General features: G+C 35.3%; 1 protein-coding gene across 4 annotated transcripts in view; it reads left to right on the forward strand.

The window, feature by feature from the left end:
* UCHL5 (ubiquitin C-terminal hydrolase L5) overlaps positions 1-19121 on the forward strand; it is a 42394-nt gene that overhangs the window by 10906 nt on the left and 12367 nt on the right. For all 4 annotated transcript variants that reach the window (XM_040453602.1, XM_040453603.1, XM_040453605.1 and 1 more), the window contains exons 4-8: positions 12618-12743; positions 12835-12896; positions 12972-13102; positions 13912-13975; positions 18799-18901. In XM_040453602.1, the coding sequence (XP_040309536.1) occupies positions 12618-12743; positions 12835-12896; positions 12972-13102; positions 13912-13975; positions 18799-18901 (486 nt within the window). The remainder of the gene's footprint in view (positions 1-12617; positions 12744-12834; positions 12897-12971; positions 13103-13911; positions 13976-18798; positions 18902-19121) is intronic.

A 19121-nucleotide genomic window follows, 5' to 3' on the forward strand; every position in this document is an offset into this window, starting at 1 on the left:
ACAATAAATACTGTCAGGTTTTTTTCTTGAAGTAACAGACTCATTTTACACAATTCTGAGAAAAATATCTGCCACATGCCCTGTGTGAAAAACCGTATTTGTCTTCCATTTGTGCTCTCAAGTGAAAATGATGTTCCAGGAAAAAAGCAGCCAACTTAACTCACAACTCAAAACAATCATACCGCTGCCCTTCCTTGAAATGATTAGCATGTTTTGGTTTGCAGCAGAAAGTGCTTTAATTTGTGCTACGTATTTCATTTGATAGACTATTAAAGACTTGTACTCCAAGGTCAGAATTTAATAAAAATAACTTTTACTGCTTCATTAAAGACAGTCTTCGGTAAAATTGGCTTTTTTTTTTTTTTTTTTTTAAACTGTGTATCTGTGTCAGTGAAACAGTTTAATGCCATTGCCTAGATTGGTGCTAAAATACCAGCAGTATTATCTACCATTGGTTGCTATTTTACTATCAGTGCAAATATGAAAGCAGGGAAGTAGGCAAGGACTGTCTTTGAATTACGATAGAAATGATTTTGAGCTCATGAACATCTTGAGAAGGGTCTTAGGAATTCCCAGGGTTCCATGGACCACACTTGACAAGGGCTGTTCCAGGACATACAGTGAAGTGTTTAGTATTAGGTGCCGCCGTATATCTATCTGGTCCATTGTTTGGAAAACAGAGAGTAAGTAAGAGAGGTTTGATATTTAAAACCAAGCTAAGTATAATTGCACTTGTTTGAAAATTGCACTTATTTCTGAGACTCAAAAAATTGCTTAGGATAATCTGTTTAACCTTTAGAAAGGTCGAAAAATAAAAGTGCTAATTCTCATTACTGCACTTTAGCTCAAGGCTTTGCTATTCCACTTAGTAACTTGTTTTCCCTTTTTCTTTTACTGCTTCTTTCCATTTCCCCCCAACTTTTTAAAATTGAGTGTTTTTAGAGAAATTAACACTGTCATGCTTTTACTTTACAGGTTAAGAAAACCTGTGTTTTTGTTTTTTTTTTTATGATAGAACTTAAACTACAGAAATACATAGTGATGAAAGTGAATATCTTTGTAATCCTACACCCATTTCTACCAACTACTTTTAACGGTTTGACTCATTCATTTAATCAACAAGTCGTTATTGAGCACTTTGTGCTAGGTATTAGGTACTAGGTATATATAATGGTCAACAAGACAAGGCGTGTCTCTTCTTAATAAGAACTATAATGATAACTATGCCAACAGTAGCCAACATTTATCATTCTTATTGGGTAGCAGATATTGTGCTTTAGATATATTGTTTATTTAATCCTTGCAACAACTTAGTGAGGTTGTTATCCTCATGTTACTGATGAAGAAATTCAGATGAAGAAATTGAAGCCTGGAGAAATTAACTTATTTTTCTGAGGTCACATGAGGTTTTTTTTTCCCTTAAGTGTTTATTTGTTTGTTTTGACAGAGAGGTAGAGAGAAAGAGAGAGAGAAAGAGAGAGAAAGAGTATGTGTGCAAGCTGAGGGAGGGGCAGAGAGAGGAATAAGAGAATCTCAAAAGGGCTCTGCGCTGACATGGGCTTGAGCCCAGGAATCATGGGATCATGATCTGAGCTGAAATCAAGGGTTGATGCTTTAACCAACTGAGCCATCCAGGTGCCCCAATATGTATTATTTTTTTTAATTATTAATTTGTTTGTAGTAGTTGATCCTCAATAACACTGTGGTTTTTACAGATTCCTTATTATTTCACAAATGTGGAAACTGAGTCCCAGAGAGATTATGAAACTTGCCCAAGTTAAGCAGCTAGTCATTGGCAGAGCTGATGTGCAAACCTGGGCATATATCTCTGAAGTGTCTGCTCTCAACCACATCACAACACTGACTCTTTAAAAGTATTCTTGGTATAAATGTCCTATAATTTATTTAATCTCTTAGTGATCAATATTTTGAGTTTCTAACTCTTCCCCTAACACAAATAATTTGTATATCATAATATTTGTGTACTTCTGTACTACTAATGTACTAATATTTGTGTGTGACAATTATTATAATTTTAAAACCACAGTTTGGTTTTCAAGATCTAGATAGTAGAGAAAAAGTAGGGGACAGACAATTTTAAAAGTCCTTCAGGTGTTTTTTTCTCCTTTTAAAGACAGTTTTTATTTTTTAAGGTATATAAAAATATGCACTCATTTTATAAAATTGAAGCATTATAAATATATAATATAGAAAATAAAAGTCCCTTTTATAATCCCTGTTTCAGAGATAGCCACTGAAAATCATTTATATTCTTCCAAATTTGTGTGTGTGTGTGTGTGTGTTTAATTTCTTCCATGCTATATTTCTTCCACACTAAATTGTGAACCTAAGAGTCTGGGATTTTATTTTTATGTACCATTCCTGGTACATACTACATATCCAATAAATGTAGACTGAGTTCTTCATCTCTAAGAATATTACAATTAACAGTGGTATTCACTAACAGTAAGATATTAATGATGTCGGATTTATAGAGGTCTAGGTATTTTTAAGGTGAAAGAAAGTGCTCTATAAAGAAAATAAATGTTACTAAAGTTTCAATTTATAATTTCTGGAGTTCCTTGATATTTTTCTAGTTCTGTATTTCTGTTTTAACTGTAATTTAATGGTTTATTTGTATTATACTTGCCATGTTTATTAACATGTAGGATTAGTGATTTTCTAATAATCCTGGGTGGTTTTTGTTCTATATTATGTCAACAGTTCTTATTGAACTGACCTATCAGTAATTCCCCAGTAATATCTTTTAATTGTAATTCCCCAATAATATCTTCTGGTCTTTTTAGTGTATGCCTCCTATGAGTCTATGCCAGAAACTTTATATTACATAAATAATATAATCCTTAATTCTAGGCTTCAAGAGCTAATAATGATTTTATCCAGGAGTCTCCTATTTTCAGAAATTTTAAAAGTATAATTAAAATTATATTTATTTATGATACGGTCATACATATTAACTAAATACATATTTTTGGTATTTATGGATGGAATTGCATCAATTTAGAAAGGTAATACTAATCCTGGCCGTCTTAAACTAATCATTCATATGGTGTAATTATAGGTGTGCATGTACGTGGTTCACTGAAGAAATAAAGTAGTAATTGTAATTACTAGTAATTATAATTGTGTTTAAGGAATGCCAGGAATGACATTTTGGTAATACTTCTCTACAAAGCATCATTGTCTTGTTGCTAATTCACTGATTTACTTGCTAAGATTGTGCCGTAGTGGTACTGGGTTTGTCTGACTCCAGTCTGTTCAGTCTTTCAGGAAAGGATGATTGCTTACTGTGCTAGGTGCTTGGAGAATCATATGCAGTCATGATCCCTGCCCGCAACGTGCTTAGAGTTTAGTGGAAGAGATTGGTCTTAATCAATGAAATGCACAATTATGGTCGTGATAAGTGCTTCCTGGAGTGAAATGAGGACCATATTATACTGCAAAATTTGAGAACAATCTGTGAGACTATGCTCACTCCCAACACTGGCTATGGAGTTCAGGGTCCCCAAACCATCCTCACTTCTGGCAATTGCACGTTTAGTTAGGGGGTCCCCAAGACCACCCTCAGTTTCTATAATTGGCTAGAAAAACTCATAGACCTTATTGAAAACTGTTATGGTTTATGACAGTGAAAAATACAGATTAAATTTAGCCACAGGAAGAGATACATGGCGCAGAGTCTGGGAAAGTCCCTTGCTAAGAGCTTCCAGTTGTCTTCTCCCAGTAGTTACAGATGGCACTAACTTTCCTGGCAACGATATATGACAATATGTGCAGAGTATTGTCATCCAGGGAATCTCAACCAATTCTTGGTATCCAGAGTTTTTATTTGGCCTTAGTCACGCAGACCCGGTTGACCACCCACGTGGCTGACCTCAGTCTCCCGGCACCCTGGAGGCTGAGCTGATATTGTTGACCCCAGATTCCACCCTAAGTCACAGTGTTAGACTGCCTTTGTGGACCAAATCCCTCAGGTAAACAAAGATGTTCTTACGGGGCCTGGCTTCTCAAGAGCTAAGTATACCTCCCAGGAGCCATGGGCAAAGGCAAGGCCTCTCTTTGGGCAAGATTAAATTTTTTATTATATATAACAATGGGACTTGACCTTTTCAAGGAGATCTGAGAAAGCTCTGCGTAAGTGACAATTCAGCTGAAGTCTAAAGTTCAAGTAGGTATTAACTGGGGGAAAGAGGTTGAGGATCATCCCAGATTAATAACAGCTTTATAGCAAAAGGAAGTAATAACTAGTAAAATGTACTAGAAGAAGGTCAGTATAACTGGAGTATAGATAACAAGAAGGGGAATGGCATATGATATGGAGCTGAGCAGGGCATATGTTAATCAGAATTGGGTATAGTTAGGTGTAGAGATACAATGACTTATAAGAAATAGACGTTTTTCACTTCCAAGAACTGTCAAGATTACAGGCTCTTTTGTTGTTGTTGTTCCTTTGTGTGTGGATTCTATTCCAAAGATTACTTTGTGGCTCAAGATGATTATTGGAGCCTTCGCCATTCTACCTCAATTCTACATTCCAGACAGCAAGAAGGGGACAGCACATTTCTCCTTTAATGAACATTTTCTAGAATTTGTCTATGTCACATGCTTACTTCTCTGGCCAGAACTTAGTCACATTGCTGTTCTTAGCAGCAAAAGAGAGTGGGAAAGTTGTCTTCATTCTAGGTGGCCATGAACCCCGATAAAAATTGGGTTACTTTGTGAATATCGAAGAAGGAGAAGGTGGTTATTAAAGAATAACTATCAGCCTTCTGCCACATATGTTGACAAAATTCAGATCATGTAGGGTATTTTAAGCCATGATTGAGACTTCTGTCTGTATCCTAAGAGTAAAAGAAGGTTATTAAAGTGTTTAAAGAAGGGTGACACAGATTATTATTTAGAAGAGATCCCTGTAGCCATAGTGTGGAGAATGCATTTGAGGAGAAGGTGGTAGTATAGAATATAAGACTAGTAATCAGGAGGCTTTTGCAGAAGTATATGCAAGAGTAGATAAAAGACTGGTGGTAGAGATGGATGTGAACAGATCTGAATAATACTCAGTGGATAAAGTAGCACCCTTAATGGGTAATGGGTTGGATGTGGAGATGAAGGCAGCAGACATAGTAGGTACATGGAAGGGGATTATGACATTCCTTGATTGATGACACACACTCATGACTCCTGTCTTTTGTTTGGTTATTGTAAGTAATATAGTAAGCACTGAAGAACTCACTACCCAAACAAACTTCATCTAGTTATTTCTTTCTCTCTCACTGATTATTCAGCAAAACTCTCATCCTCCCTCCCTTCATCCATTGCAATCCTCATGTTGAATTTGGTATATTATTTCTTTGCTTTCCCTTTTATGTATTGTAATACTAAAAAGGGTCTGTGTATATAAAATTTTTAATACATAAAAAGTATCATACTTCTCAACTGAGAAAAGCAGTCCTGAAATAAAAACATTTATTTGGGGTCTCAATTGCAATTCAGGGAGCGTAGATTTGGGTAGCAACCCAAATCGTGTTCCCCTAAGGAATGAAAGCCAAGGGTTTTATTTTATTTATTTTTTTTTTAAATTTTTTTTTAACGTTTATTTATTTTTGGGACAGAGAGAGACAGAGCATGAACGGGGGAGGGGCAGAGAGAGAGGGAGACACAGAATCGGAAACAGGCTCCAGGCTCTGAGCCATCAGCCCAGAGCCTGACGCGGGGCTCGAACTCACGGACCGCGAGATCGTGACCTGGCTGAAGTCGGACGCTTAACCGACTGCGCCACCCAGGGGCCCCAAGCCAAGGCTTTTAAAAAACAAAACTAATGCTTGTTGTGTTGTTTGCAAAGAATTTTGGTTGGTGTTGGCTCACAGAAAACTAATCTTGGCTGAATATAATTGGTTGCTAAGACTATCACTAAGCAAATTTTAACTGTAGCAAGTTGCAGGTGTTTGGGCAGAGTCCTTGGAATTTATGCCTTTTGGCCCAGTTCAAAATTCCTGGTTTTATCCCGTGAGGATACCTAAGGCCCATTTCCTTAATGGCCTCCTGGCTCCATTTTATAACCCTTTGACATAAGTGATTGATTTCATTTCATTTCTCACATCTTCTGTGTAATTTTGGGGGACTTACTCTTTTGACTTAATATTCTATCATTAAGTTTCTCCTTTAAGTTGTTAATCATAGTAGTAGTTCCTTAATTTTGCATACTGTTTGATATCAATTACATGAAAATGCTGGGTTTATTTGCTTTCTCTTCCTAGATGGGCATTTGAGTTTTACATTTGAGTTATTGTCAGTTGCGTGGCTATAAACATTTTTGTACATGTCTCCTGTTGTAAATGTGCAAATTTCTCTTGTATATAGAAGTAGAGTTGACTACATAAATACATCAAAGCTGCAATTATACTTCCACTAGCAATCTCTGAATTACTATGTAGCCACGTACTCCAATGTGTGGTGTTGTCAGGCCTTTTTAATTTTTGCCGGCCATGTTGTTCTAAAATGGTACTTCATTGTGGTCTTGGTTTACATCTCCCTGGTCACTTAATCATGTTGAAAGCATTTTCATATCCTTAGTGGCCTTAACTGTTTCTTTTGTGAAATTTCTGTTGAAATTATTTTTATTTTTTATGGGGTTAGTTGTGCTTTTCTTTTTGATTTGTGTGAGTCGTTTATGTATTCTTGATATTACTTCTTTAAGTTAGCGTCTTATTGTTTTATTTTTTCTGGGTGTCTTTTGGTGAATAGAATTTTATATTTTAGAGCCAGTGCTTTTTGTACCTTGTTTAAGAAATTGTTATCTATCTGAGGTTGTAGAAGATATTGACCTGTGTATTTAAATTTTAATTTTTGACATCTATGTCCATAATTCATCAGGAGTTGGGTTTTGGTGTATCATGTGAAGTAGGAGTTCAATTTTATATTTTTCCATATGGATCATCATTTTTTTTCTATCCTCAATTTATGAAACATCTGTTGTCTCCCCTATTTGTCTGACATGCCACATCTGTTGTGTATCAGTTCCATACGTGTGTGTGTGTGTTTTCTGGACTGTACTCTGTTCCATTGATCACTTTGTCTGTCTCTGCCAATATCACTGTCTAAATTTTTTTCACTTCTTCATAAGGTCTTGTATCTAACAGGTCATGTCTCCTCTCCTTGCTCTTTTTCAGAAATATCCTTCTATTCTTCATATAAATTTCAGAGGCATCTTATCAAGTTGTATGAAACATTCTGTTGAAATTTTGACTGGAATAGCATTGAATATAACAATTTGGGGAGAATGTATATCTTCATATTAAGTCATGAACATAGTATGTTATCTATTTAGATCTTTATTATCTTTACCATGTTACATTATTTTCTCTGTAGAGGCCTTTTACATCTAATTCATTTGTTAGATTTATCCTAATTCGTTGATATTTCTGTTACAATTATAAATTGTCTTCAGTTACATTTTCTAGGTGTTCAGTGTTGGTGAAATGAAAAGGCAATTCACTTTTATGTTTTAATACTATATTTAGCTATCTTGCTAAACTCTCCTATTATCTCTAATAATTTGTTGGGTTTTTTTTTTTGAGTGGGTTCTATCTTAAATTATTATATCAAATAATAACAGTTTTGTTTTTTCCTTTCAAATCATTATGCCTCTAATTTATTTTTCTTTTCTTATTGCATGGCTAAGACCTTCAGTAAAATCATCATGATTTTAAAGGGAATACTTTCACCATTTTCTTGTGCTGGATGATGTTTACTCTAGTTTTTATTTTTATTTTTATTTTTCAAATGTTCTTTTTCAGGTAAGGATGTTCTGTTATTAATTTAGTAAGTTGTCTTTATTAAATTTTTTCAAATGCTTTTTCTGTACTTATTGAAATAATCATGTTTATTTTCTTTCTGTAGGTTAAATGCAGTCAGTTATGTTAATGACTTTTTAAAATATTAAATCATCCTTCCATATCTGGGATAAACCCAGTTGGTCATGATGTATTCTCTTGTTATGCACTGCCAGATTTAATTCAGTAGTATTTGTTTAGCATTTTTGCATTTGTTATTTTCTTTTTTCGTAAAGGCTTTGATTAATTTTAGTATTAGGGATTTGCTGGCTTCATGGCATGAGTTGGAATTACCTCTTTTTTTATTTTTCAAAGAATTTGTATAAAATGTAGATGGGCTGTTTCTTTATATTTTGATAGAATTGGCCTGTACAGCCATCTGGGCCTGATATTTTCTTTGTGAGTATATGTTTTAACTACTGGTTCAATTTAATAGTTAAAAGGCTATTCAGGCTACTTATTTCTTCTTGATTTAGTTCTGGTAAGATTTTTTTTTTTTTTCTTTTGAAATTTCTCCGTTTTAACTTAATTTTATGAAAGTGTTTCATATGGTTGTTCTTAGTATTCCCTGTTCTTTTTAATCTTACTTTTAGTTGTTTTCCTGACTCCCAGAATTCTGACTAGCATATTTGTGTAATAGAGGTTTTATGTACTCTATTAATTTATCACCTTTTATTTCCTATCTGTAGTAGGGTGGAAGTCCAGCTGATCTTGTTTCTGTTTTCAGCCATCTTGAGTCCTTGCTGTAAATTGTCAAGCTGAATCTTTCCATAATAAAAAATCTATTTTGATTATGTTATTTCAGCATGAAAAATCTCTTATTCCTAGGGCAAACTACTAATTGCACAAGGTCAGTGATTTTCTAGGTAGCAAATATCCTCCTGTGGCGACCACAGCCATACTAATACGAACCGGCGTGCTCCTCTCTTGAAGGCACCATGTATGTCACTTTGTTTCTTTGCTCACACCCTTCTTGCTTCCCTGAATGAATTTCCTTCTCTGTTCCCTAGGTCCTGTCAAGCTTTCAAAGCTCTATTAAAATTTTACATTCATATAGAAACCTCTGATACTTCAGTTAAAGATTATTTCTTCCTTCATCATTTTGGTTTTCTACTCATCTCTTTTTCATGTGTGGGTTTTGTTTTTTTTTTCCCCTAAATTCTCCACAGGCAGGACATTTATTGTACCCTTTCTTTGTTTTGTCTTTTTTCTAGAGTCGTCTTCTCTTTAGGAAGTCACGGTTTTATTCTCAACCTTATTTTTCCTTGACTATAAATAAATATTCAAAATGTATTAATTGGGGCGCCTGGGTGGCGCAGTCGGTTAAGCGTCCGACTTCAGCCAGGTCACGATCTCGCGGTCCGGGAGTTCGAGCCCCGCGTCAGGCTCTGGGCTGATGGCTCGGAGCCTGGAGCCTGTTTCCGATTCTGTGTCTCCCTCTCTCTCTGCCCCTCCCCCGTTCATGCTCTGTCTCTCTCTGTCCCAAAAATAAATAAAAAACGTTGAAAAAACGTTGAAAAACGTTGAAACATTCATTTATTTTATAGCTATACCTCAGTGAAGCTTGATGGTAATTTATAATGCGCTATTTCAAGAGCATTTCTCTGAGCATCCATTATATGCTTTTGTAGCAACTCTGAAAACAAGTTATTCTCTGGTCCAGGGGTTGCAGGTCACATGGCTGCAATGTCAGGGTGGCAGCGTGCTTGTGTGACTCGGGTCATGTGTAAGAAAAGGGAGTGGAAGAGCCTAGACAAACTAAAGAATATATGTTCTCTCAAAGGAATTCAAACCAAATTCTTCAGGTTCCAGGGGAGCCCTGCTTTGTGACCTCTTACTCTAGCCTCCTTTTACTGTCAAACTCTACTACTCTGTTTGAAAACGTGTTACAAGCCAGAGCACATATTAGAATACCCAGGATAAAGATTTAAAAATTAAATATTTAAGAAGTTGGAGACTAAATAATTTATGCTGCAATGAATTTTTTGTGACATGAACTAAAGTTAAAGTTCTCCCAAATAGATGTATGTAAGGTAATTTTTATGGGAGTTTCATGAGGCAAAAAACCTCTTTAAACTGTCTTGTTCACTGTGCATGCCACACTTACCACAATGTCTGGCACACTATAGATATTTAGTAAATATTTGAGTGACTGGCATCTTTTTTAAGTTTTTTTTTTTTTCTTTCCAAAATTTTGGCAATTCTGTACTATATGTAATATAACCACTTGGTGGCGCTAACCTCATTTTTAAACCCTGAAAGGTATTTTTATACTTCTGCACACCACGATTACTATTCTTCATATACACACGGAATGAGTTGTAATAAATCGTGGACAGTGTGAATCATTATTAACATCGAAGGAGAAATATCATTAACCGCCGGGTTTTTTTACCTTTTAAAAAAAAAAACCTTGAGATTTGATTGATTATACAAAAAACCACACATTTAATGTATATAATTTGGTGAGTTTGGAAGGAGTTTTGTTTCTGATTCTTTAGAAAATGTTTCTAAAGTGATGGATTACAGATTTCAAGTCCTTAGGTCATAGTAGTAGTTGAGCCTGTCTGTTAGAGCCTCAGCATCTAGCACTGGGTACGTAGTATATCTTTAATGTGTGAATTTGAAAGAATGTGTGAATGAGTATAAATTTTAACTTCTTCTGACTTCACTTCTGCCAACCCACTCCCAGATAATTTCACCCCACATAATTTTGGTCCAAGATAAGGGGGCACTGAGTCTTTGCAAAGTTTTTAGTTAACCACCTTTATGAAATTTCTTTTAATCATTAAAATTTTTTATCCAAATTTATGAAAGAACTGTGATTCAGAACAAAATACATATTGAAATAAATCAGCAATATTAATTGGATTTTAGATTTCCTGTTACTTTTTTTCTTGTCAATTATGGGATAGTTTTGAGTACAAGATATTATTAGAGAGGAATAACAGAAGCATGGTTGTATCATTATATTTGTTTGAGAATTGGGTGTAAGATTATGTTCCCTAGTGGAGAAAGCAGTCTTACTAAGGAGTTTTTCAAACATACAGGAGGAAAAAATTGAAGAATTGGTGGATTTCGCAAGACCTCAAAAGCCTCTGGCAACATGAAAAGTAGAAGAGTATAAGAATTTAAAAGAGAAGATAATTGAAAGTTTTTCTTCTGAAATCAAGCAGGATGTAAATAGTTTACTAAATTGTAAAATCATAAGTGAATTAGCCTTTTAGAAAGACACTAATTCCAAAATAGCATTTAATCATAGGGGCACCTGGGTGGCTCAGTCAGTTAAGCGTCCTACTATTGATTTTGGCTTAGGTCATGATCTCACTGTCATGAGATTGAGCCCCAAATCAGGCTCCGCAAAGAGTGTGGGGCTTACTTGGATTCTCTCTCTCGCTCTCTGCCTCCCCATCCCGTTTGCGCTTGCTTGAGCATGCACGCACTGTGTCTCAAAATAAACATTAAAAAAAAGAAATAGTATTTAATGATAACATAGTAATAAGGTATAGAAATAGGACCAAGTTGTATTTTTAAAAATAATTTACCAAATTTAGTTCAACTTTACAGTTAATGTTGCTGTGGTATTCACAGTAATCGTCTAAGGTTCTTTCCAGTTCTATAATCTCAACACTGTAGGGGCTAGAGGGAATACGGAAGAAGCCCTTGTCCATAGTGGGTTATAATCTGGTTAGAGAGACCACATGTATATACAGAGCCAGCCTAACATGGTGGCTAAGTGTACAGATTGTAGAACCAGACTCTGCCTCTTGCTTAGCTCTGTACCCTTTGGGCAAGTTACTTAATTTCTTTGTACCTTAGCTTCCACAAATGTAAAATGAGAATAATATTACTCCTTCTTCATAGGTTGTTGAGAGAATTAAAAGAATTAATACATATGAAGTGCCTAAAAAGTACCTGGCACATAGTAAGGAGCTATCTGAATGTTTTTTCACTCTGATTAGAATGTAAGGTCCACTCATTTTTTTAAATAGTTGACGGCTAAATGACAGCACTGTAAAGACTATATGTGACTGAGATGAAAAAATGCGTGGACCATGTATATCCTTTTTAGGAAATCAAAGAAGGGTAGAAATAGCAGTTGTTGGATAATTTCTCTAAAAGCCACATAGGTAAGTTGGAGCTTGTGCTGGGTTCTGAAATATGGGTTAAATTTGGATAGGTAGAAATGAATGTAGGAAGACGTAAATAGGAGGGAAGACAAGTTCTGTTGGTTTCATCAGCTGTGTTTAGATCAGGAAAGATTGGCCTTGCTACCCTAACTGGATTGGTTTCTTGATGTTCTGAGTTTATTTGGTTTCCTAGAATTCTCAACTGCAGAATTGCAGTAAATTCCTAAAAAATATATTAGAATGGAATTAAACATGTTTATTTAAAAAATTTTTTTAAAAATGTTTATTTATTTTTGAAAGAGAGAGAGAGAGCAAGCACAGGCAGGGGAGGGGCAGAGAGAGAGGGAGACACAGAATCTGAAGCAGGCTCCAGGCTCTGAGCTGTCAGCACAGAGCCTGACGTGGGGCTCTAACTCAAAAACTGTGAGATCACGATCTGAGCCAAAGTTGGATGCTCAACTGACTGAGCCACCCAGGTGCCTGAATTAGACATGTTTATTATGCTTATGTTAAGACTATATGAAATAAATTTTGAAAACTATTAGCTTTATTCATATTTTGGAGGGCATTGTCATCATTTAAAAGCTGCTTTTTAAACCATAAATTTATAATATTTTGCTTTTATATTTTATAGGTTATTAACAATGCTTGTGCTACCCAAGCTATAGTCAGTGTGTTACTGAACTGTACCCATCAAGATGTCCATTTAGGAGAGACATTGTCAGAGTTTAAAGAATTTTCACAAAGTTTTGATGCAGCTGTGAGTATAATCATATTATTCCTAAAATGCTCCATTTTTGATAGTTTGTGATAATTCTTTTTTTAATAGGCTACTTTAAAAATTATTTTAGATGAAAGGTTTGGCACTGAGCAATTCAGATGTGATTCGACAAGTACACAACAGTTTTGCCAGGTAAAGAGACTTTTTGTTAAATAAACATTTTCTTTCATGCTTGTCTGTGTCTCACTATTTTTTTCTTCACTGTAGACAGCAAATGTTTGAATTTGATGCAAAGACGTCCGCAAAAGAAGAAGATGCTTTTCATTTTGTCAGTTATGTTCCTGTAAACGGAAGATTGTATGAATTAGATGGATTAAGAGAAGGACCGATTGATTTAGGTACTCTGGTTCCTGTTCCTGGTATTTCACTTTTGACAAGGAAAAAAGATTGGGTATTCTCCTTCATTTTAGCCACAGTACTGCTTAGATTTTGAAGGGGAAGGTAACTGTGAGGTAGTATAATGTCGTCAAAGTCTTAAGTTTTTCATTACTTTATGAAGTTAAATAACACAGGAAGGACATGTTGCTGATCTCTACATTTTCTCTGTTGGCTTCTATCTGGTCACCCATTCTGTATTCCTTAGAGCCTATCAAATATAAAGGAAGTAAAAGATCAAACAGAACAGTCAGTTTTGCTATAAAACTGGTAGCTATGCTAAAACTTAAGATGAAAAAGAGGATTAAAACAACTGGATAAATTGGTTTTGCATTATGTGTGAATTTCAGTTTTTAATTTATAGTTATTATGGTTGGGAGTCAGGATTATTTTGCTACTAGTACGATGATGATTTTTCTTTGCTCTCAGTTTTATCACTAAAATGGAGGTAGTTATTCTTATTTCACAAAGTTGTGAATTTTAATAGGATAACTTCCTGATTCGTGACTTTTTTGAACAGTTGTTCAGCACTTACTAAGTGACACAATAATGTGGTAATGCAAATTATATTAATGCTTTTTACCCTTACCATTACTAAGAAAATAAGAATTGAACCTTAACATAGTTAAGCTTATAAGGATAGTTAATCCTAAAAGGATTTTTACCATCCTGAATTTGCCAAAATTTTTATAAAAAGATCTTTTAGACTAACTTTTGAAATAATTTTAATATTGATTTTATTTGATTTAATTGCTTTCAAATTTCTTTCTAGGTGCATGCAATCAAGATGACTGGATCAGCGCAGTGAGGCCAGTCATAGAAAAAAGGATACAAAAGTAAATGCTCAGCTAATCTTACTAGCATAGTATTCTGGGATTTAAACTTGTTTTTTCAACTTTTATTATTATTTTAGCAATGCTTGTTGAACATCTGCTTTGGATTGGATTAATGTGTTCAGGAAGAAATCTCTAAATTCTACGTAGTAATATGTCATCTTTATAAAAGTTAGACATGCAGATCTCCATTTAGATATTTTGTATAGTTTTGTAGAGTTTTGTTTTTAGGCATCTATTTTTTTTTATTAAATTAAAACTTTTATTTTGAGATAATTATATATTCATATTCAGTTATAACTATAATACAGAGAGATCCCATGCACCCTTAATCCGCAGTGGTAACATCTGGCAAAACTGTAGTCCAGTGTCAACAGCCAGAATATTGACATTGATATAGTCGAGGTATAGAATGATTTAATTACCACAAGGATTTCCTCTTTTAGAGCCACCGATGCTTCCCCCTGCTGCCACTCCTCCTGCCTCCTTAATCCCTAGTTTTATAATTTTTTGTCCGTTAAAGAATGTTGTATAATTGGAATCATACGATATATAAACTTTTTGGACTGGCTTCTTTCACTCAGCACAATTTTCTGAAGATTTATCCAGGTTGTTAAAAGTAGTTCAGTCTTTTCTCTTGATGGGTAATAGCTATGGTATGGATATACCTTTTTTTTTTTTTTTTTTTTTGTCCATTTACCCATTGAAGGACATGTGGATTGCTTTCAGTTTTTGGCTATTATGAATAAAGCTGCAATAAACCTTTGTACAGATTTTTGTGTGAACATAAGTTCATTTCTGTGGGATAAATGCCCAAGAGTGCCATTGCTGAGTTGTAAATGCATGTTTAATTTTTTTTTTTTTTTAACATTTATTTATTTTTGAGACAGAGAGAGACAGAGCATGCACCGGGGGGGGGGGCAGAGAAAAGGGGGGGCACAGAATCTGAAACAGGCTCCAGGCTCTGAGCTGTCAGCACAGAGCCTGACGCGGGGCTCGAACTCACCGACCGTGAGATCATGACCTGAGCCGAAGTCGGATGCCCAACCGACCAAACCACCCAGGCGCCCCGCATGTTTAATTTTTTAAGAAACTGCCAAACTCTTTCCCAGAGTGGCTGTACCATTTTACATTCCCACCAGCAATGTATGAGTGATCCAGTTTCTCCGCATCCTTACTAGCATTTGGTTTTGTCAAAACTTTTTGTTTTAGCTATTCTAGTAGGTGGATAGTGATGTTTCATTGTGGCTTTGATCTGCATTTCTCTAATGACTAATGATGTTGAAAATCTTTCCATGACTTTTGCCTATTTTGTAATTGGATTGTGTGTGTGTGTGTGTGTGTGTGTGTGTTTTTTTTTTGACTGTTGAGCCTTGAGGTTCTTTACATATTCTGGATAGTACTAGTCCTTCATCAGACACATTGCCTGCAAATATTCTCTCCTAGTATATAACCTGTCCCCTAATTCTCCCACACAGTCTGTCACAGAGCAAAAGCTCTTAATCTCAGTGAAGTCTAATTTATGAATCTTTTCTACTATGAATTGTATTTTTGTTGTCAAGTCTAAGAATTCTTTGTCTAGCCATAGATCCTAAAGATTTTCTCTTGGTCTTTTTTTCTAAAAAGTTTATATTTTAACAGTTTACATTTAAGTCTGTGATCTACTTTGAGTTAATTTTTGTATATGTTGTAAAGTAAGTCTAAGTTCATTTTGTTGCCTGTACATGTCCAGTTGCTCTAGCACCATTTGTTGAAAAGGCTATCCTTCCTGTAGAAATTTGGGTAGAATTGTAAAAAACCAGTTTGAGTATATTTGTGTTGGGTATTTCTGGGTTCACTACTCTGTTCTGTTGACCTATTTGTCTGCTCTTTGCCAGTACTACACAGTCTTTTTTCACCTTTATTTTTAATTTTTTTGAATGTTTATTTTGAGAGAGGCAGAGGGAGTGCAAGCATGAGTGGGGGGGGGGGGGGAGGGGGGGGGGGGGTAGAGAGAGAATCCAGGCAGGCTCTGTGCAGAGCCTGTCTGACAGCACAGAGCCCAACATGGGGCTTGATCCCATGAACTGTGAGATCATGACCTGAGCCAGAATTAAGAGTTGGATGCTTAACTGACTAAGCCACCTACATGCCCCTGTACTACATAGTGCTGATTACTCTAGCTATAAGTCTCAAAATCAGATAAACTGACACCTACAACTTTATTCTTTTTCTTCAAAATTGTTTCAGCTATTATAGTTCCTCTGTCTTCTCATATAAATTTTAGTATAATCTTGTTCATATCCATAAAAATTCTTGCTGGGATTTGGTTACGAATTGTGTCAAACATTTATATCCATTTGGGGAGAATTGGCATCTTTTCTATGATGAGTCTTCCAGTCTATGAACATGGTATGTCTCTCTATTAACTTTGATTTTCTCTAATTTATTTCATCAGCATTTTGTAGTTTTCAACATACAAATCCTGTACATGTTTTGTCAGATTTACAGCCAAGCATTTCTTAGTCTTTTGAGTGATTACAAATAATAGGATTTCTTTGATCATTGTTAATATGTAGAAACACAGTTGATTATTTTCTTTCTTTTTCTTGTATCCTTTGACCTTGCTGATCTTACCCACCAGCTTTAGAAGGTTTTTTTATGAGTTCCTTGGCATTTTCTACACAGATAATCATGCCATATGCAAATAAGGGCAGTTATGGATTTGTCTACTTTTAAAAAAATTTTTTTAAATGTTTATTTTTTTTTGAGAGAGAGAGAGAGCGTGTACATATACACAAGCTGGGGAGGGACAGAGAGAGAGAGGAAATTCGAAGCTCAGTGCAGAGACTGACATGGGGCTCGATCTCACAGCCGTGAGATCATGACCTGAGCCAAAATCAAGAGTCAGATCTTAACTGACTGAGCCATCCAGGTGCCCCAAGGATTTTATCAGCTTTATCAGTTTATCAGCTTTCCTTTACATATTTTGCAGGTCTGTTGTTTGGAGTTATAAACATTTGTTGCCATTTCTTCTTGGTGGATTGATCTTTTTATCATTACATAATGTCCCTTTTTAGTAATTTTCTTTGTTTTGAAATTTACTTTATCTCATAGTAATATAGCCAGTCTTGCTTTTTTATTTTTGATTAGTGTTTTCAGTCAAGTTGAGATTTTCATCATTTTTAATATGACAAGTGATTACAGATTGAAACCTGGACATCTGGGGTTTTATATAATAAGTGTCTGGACTCTGTATAATAAAACTTCTTGTTAAGCTGGTTTATATGGGCACTGCTCTGGCAGGGTATATCAGGGATGCTACCTCATTACTGCAAGTGGGAGTAGAAATTCAGGTTCCTCACTGTCCCTCCATTGATACCTAAGGTGGGAGGGTTTCCTTGTTATGCTAGGCAGGGATGGCAGTTCTGGCCTCTAAAAGAGTATCTGCTGATACCACCCTGGCTGGGTTTGCCTTGTTACTGCTTGCTATGTGGCTTCACTGTCGCTAAAGTGGGGGAGGCTTCTTCACCACGGTATGGTAGTGACTTCCCACTTGGCTTCCCATTTGGTCTCCTCTGGACACTGCACATAGGTGTCATTACACCCACAGGGATGAAAGTCCTATCTCCCTGCTCAGCCTTTGCTGTTGATAGGGTTGGGGCCACAGTTTTTCCACTGTGTTTAGCTCTGGTAGAGTGGTTCTTGTCTAAAGGTTTTCTGTCTCATGAATTGCCCCTTTCCGATTTGGATAAGAAAGAGCAGACTTTTTTTGGTACTTCTTTTTGGTCTGTGCCTGTTGGCATTTCTTGGTTGCTGGCTTCTTCAAGTCTAGGATATACGAAGGCAAATGAGATAACTCAAGGAGTGTACCACTGTGTCATTTTTGGGTCCTGGTTCCCTAGCTTGCCTGCCTTCTCTCCACCTTTCAGAATTTTCATTTTTCCTTGCCTTAAAAAAAAAAAAAAAAAAAATATATATATATATATATATGTATGTATATATATGTACATATATGTGTATATATGTATACATATATACATGTATATATTATGTCTAGTATTTTAGTTTGTTATTTTCTTAGTGGGAGGAATAGGGAAATGGAAGTTCCATAGCAGTTTTATAAACAACATTTGTACGTAGTTCAAAGCACTATAGGTTATATTGGGCCATGTGCTTTCCAGTGGATAGAATTTTGTATGAGAAAATGTTAGAGGTGAATAATGCAAAGACAGGCTTACATTTTCTATATACATCTTGAATAAGCACCATTCATGTAATATTAGCAGTAATTTTTCTACTGTCAATCCCTATCATAAACAAGCTTATATCATTGTGATACTCTGGTATCAGAGTAGCGAAAATAGCATTCGGAAGTTTTACAACAGGATATAATCACATTAATAAAATACATAAATATTTCACAACTTATTTATAATGAAATATAAAGTATAAAGTGAAATTTAAAAATATATTAATTAAAAATAGCAACTATATGACTTAGAAAAAAGTGTAAGTTAGGAATGTGGTTAATTACCATAAAAATGCCAGTATAATTAATCTAACAAATGTGAGGTCTTAGTTTAGTTATTTTTTTCTGATGTCAGAACATTTAAAAGTTTGTGATTAAATTTAGCCAGGTGTTGGTTGTTGTTGTTGTTGTTGTTGTTTTTACTGCAGTTGTACCCTTTCATATATGAAAGCCTTTTTTAAATGTCTATTTTCATTGTTAGCCGTTGATAGATTTGTGTTTATCCTAGAGAGCCATAGGGTAATCACAATAGATTATTTTAATTGTAGTAGTGTTACAATTCTTTATTACATTATAAACTTTAACTTTTTTTTAGGTACAGTGAAGGTGAAATTCGATTTAACTTAATGGCCATTGTGTCTGACAGAAAAATGATATATGAACAGAAGATAGCAGAGTTACAAAGACAACTTGCTGAGGTTTGTGGCCATGTTTTAAATTTTTTTTTTTTTGTTAAGCATTTATTTATTTTTGAGGGAGAGACAGAGCATGAGTGGGGGAGGGGCAGAGTGAGGGGGAGACAGAATCTGAAGCAGACTCCAGGCTCTGAGCTGTCAGCACAGAGGCTGATGCGGGGCTTGAACCCACGAACCATGAGATCATGACCTAAGCCGAAGTTGGAGGCTTAACCAACTGAGC

Source organism: Herpailurus yagouaroundi, unplaced genomic scaffold (genome assembly GCF_014898765.1).
Source record: "Herpailurus yagouaroundi ecotype Mexico unplaced genomic scaffold, PumYag 209, whole genome shotgun sequence".
In the NCBI taxonomy this organism is placed as follows: domain Eukaryota; kingdom Metazoa; phylum Chordata; class Mammalia; order Carnivora; family Felidae; genus Herpailurus; species Herpailurus yagouaroundi.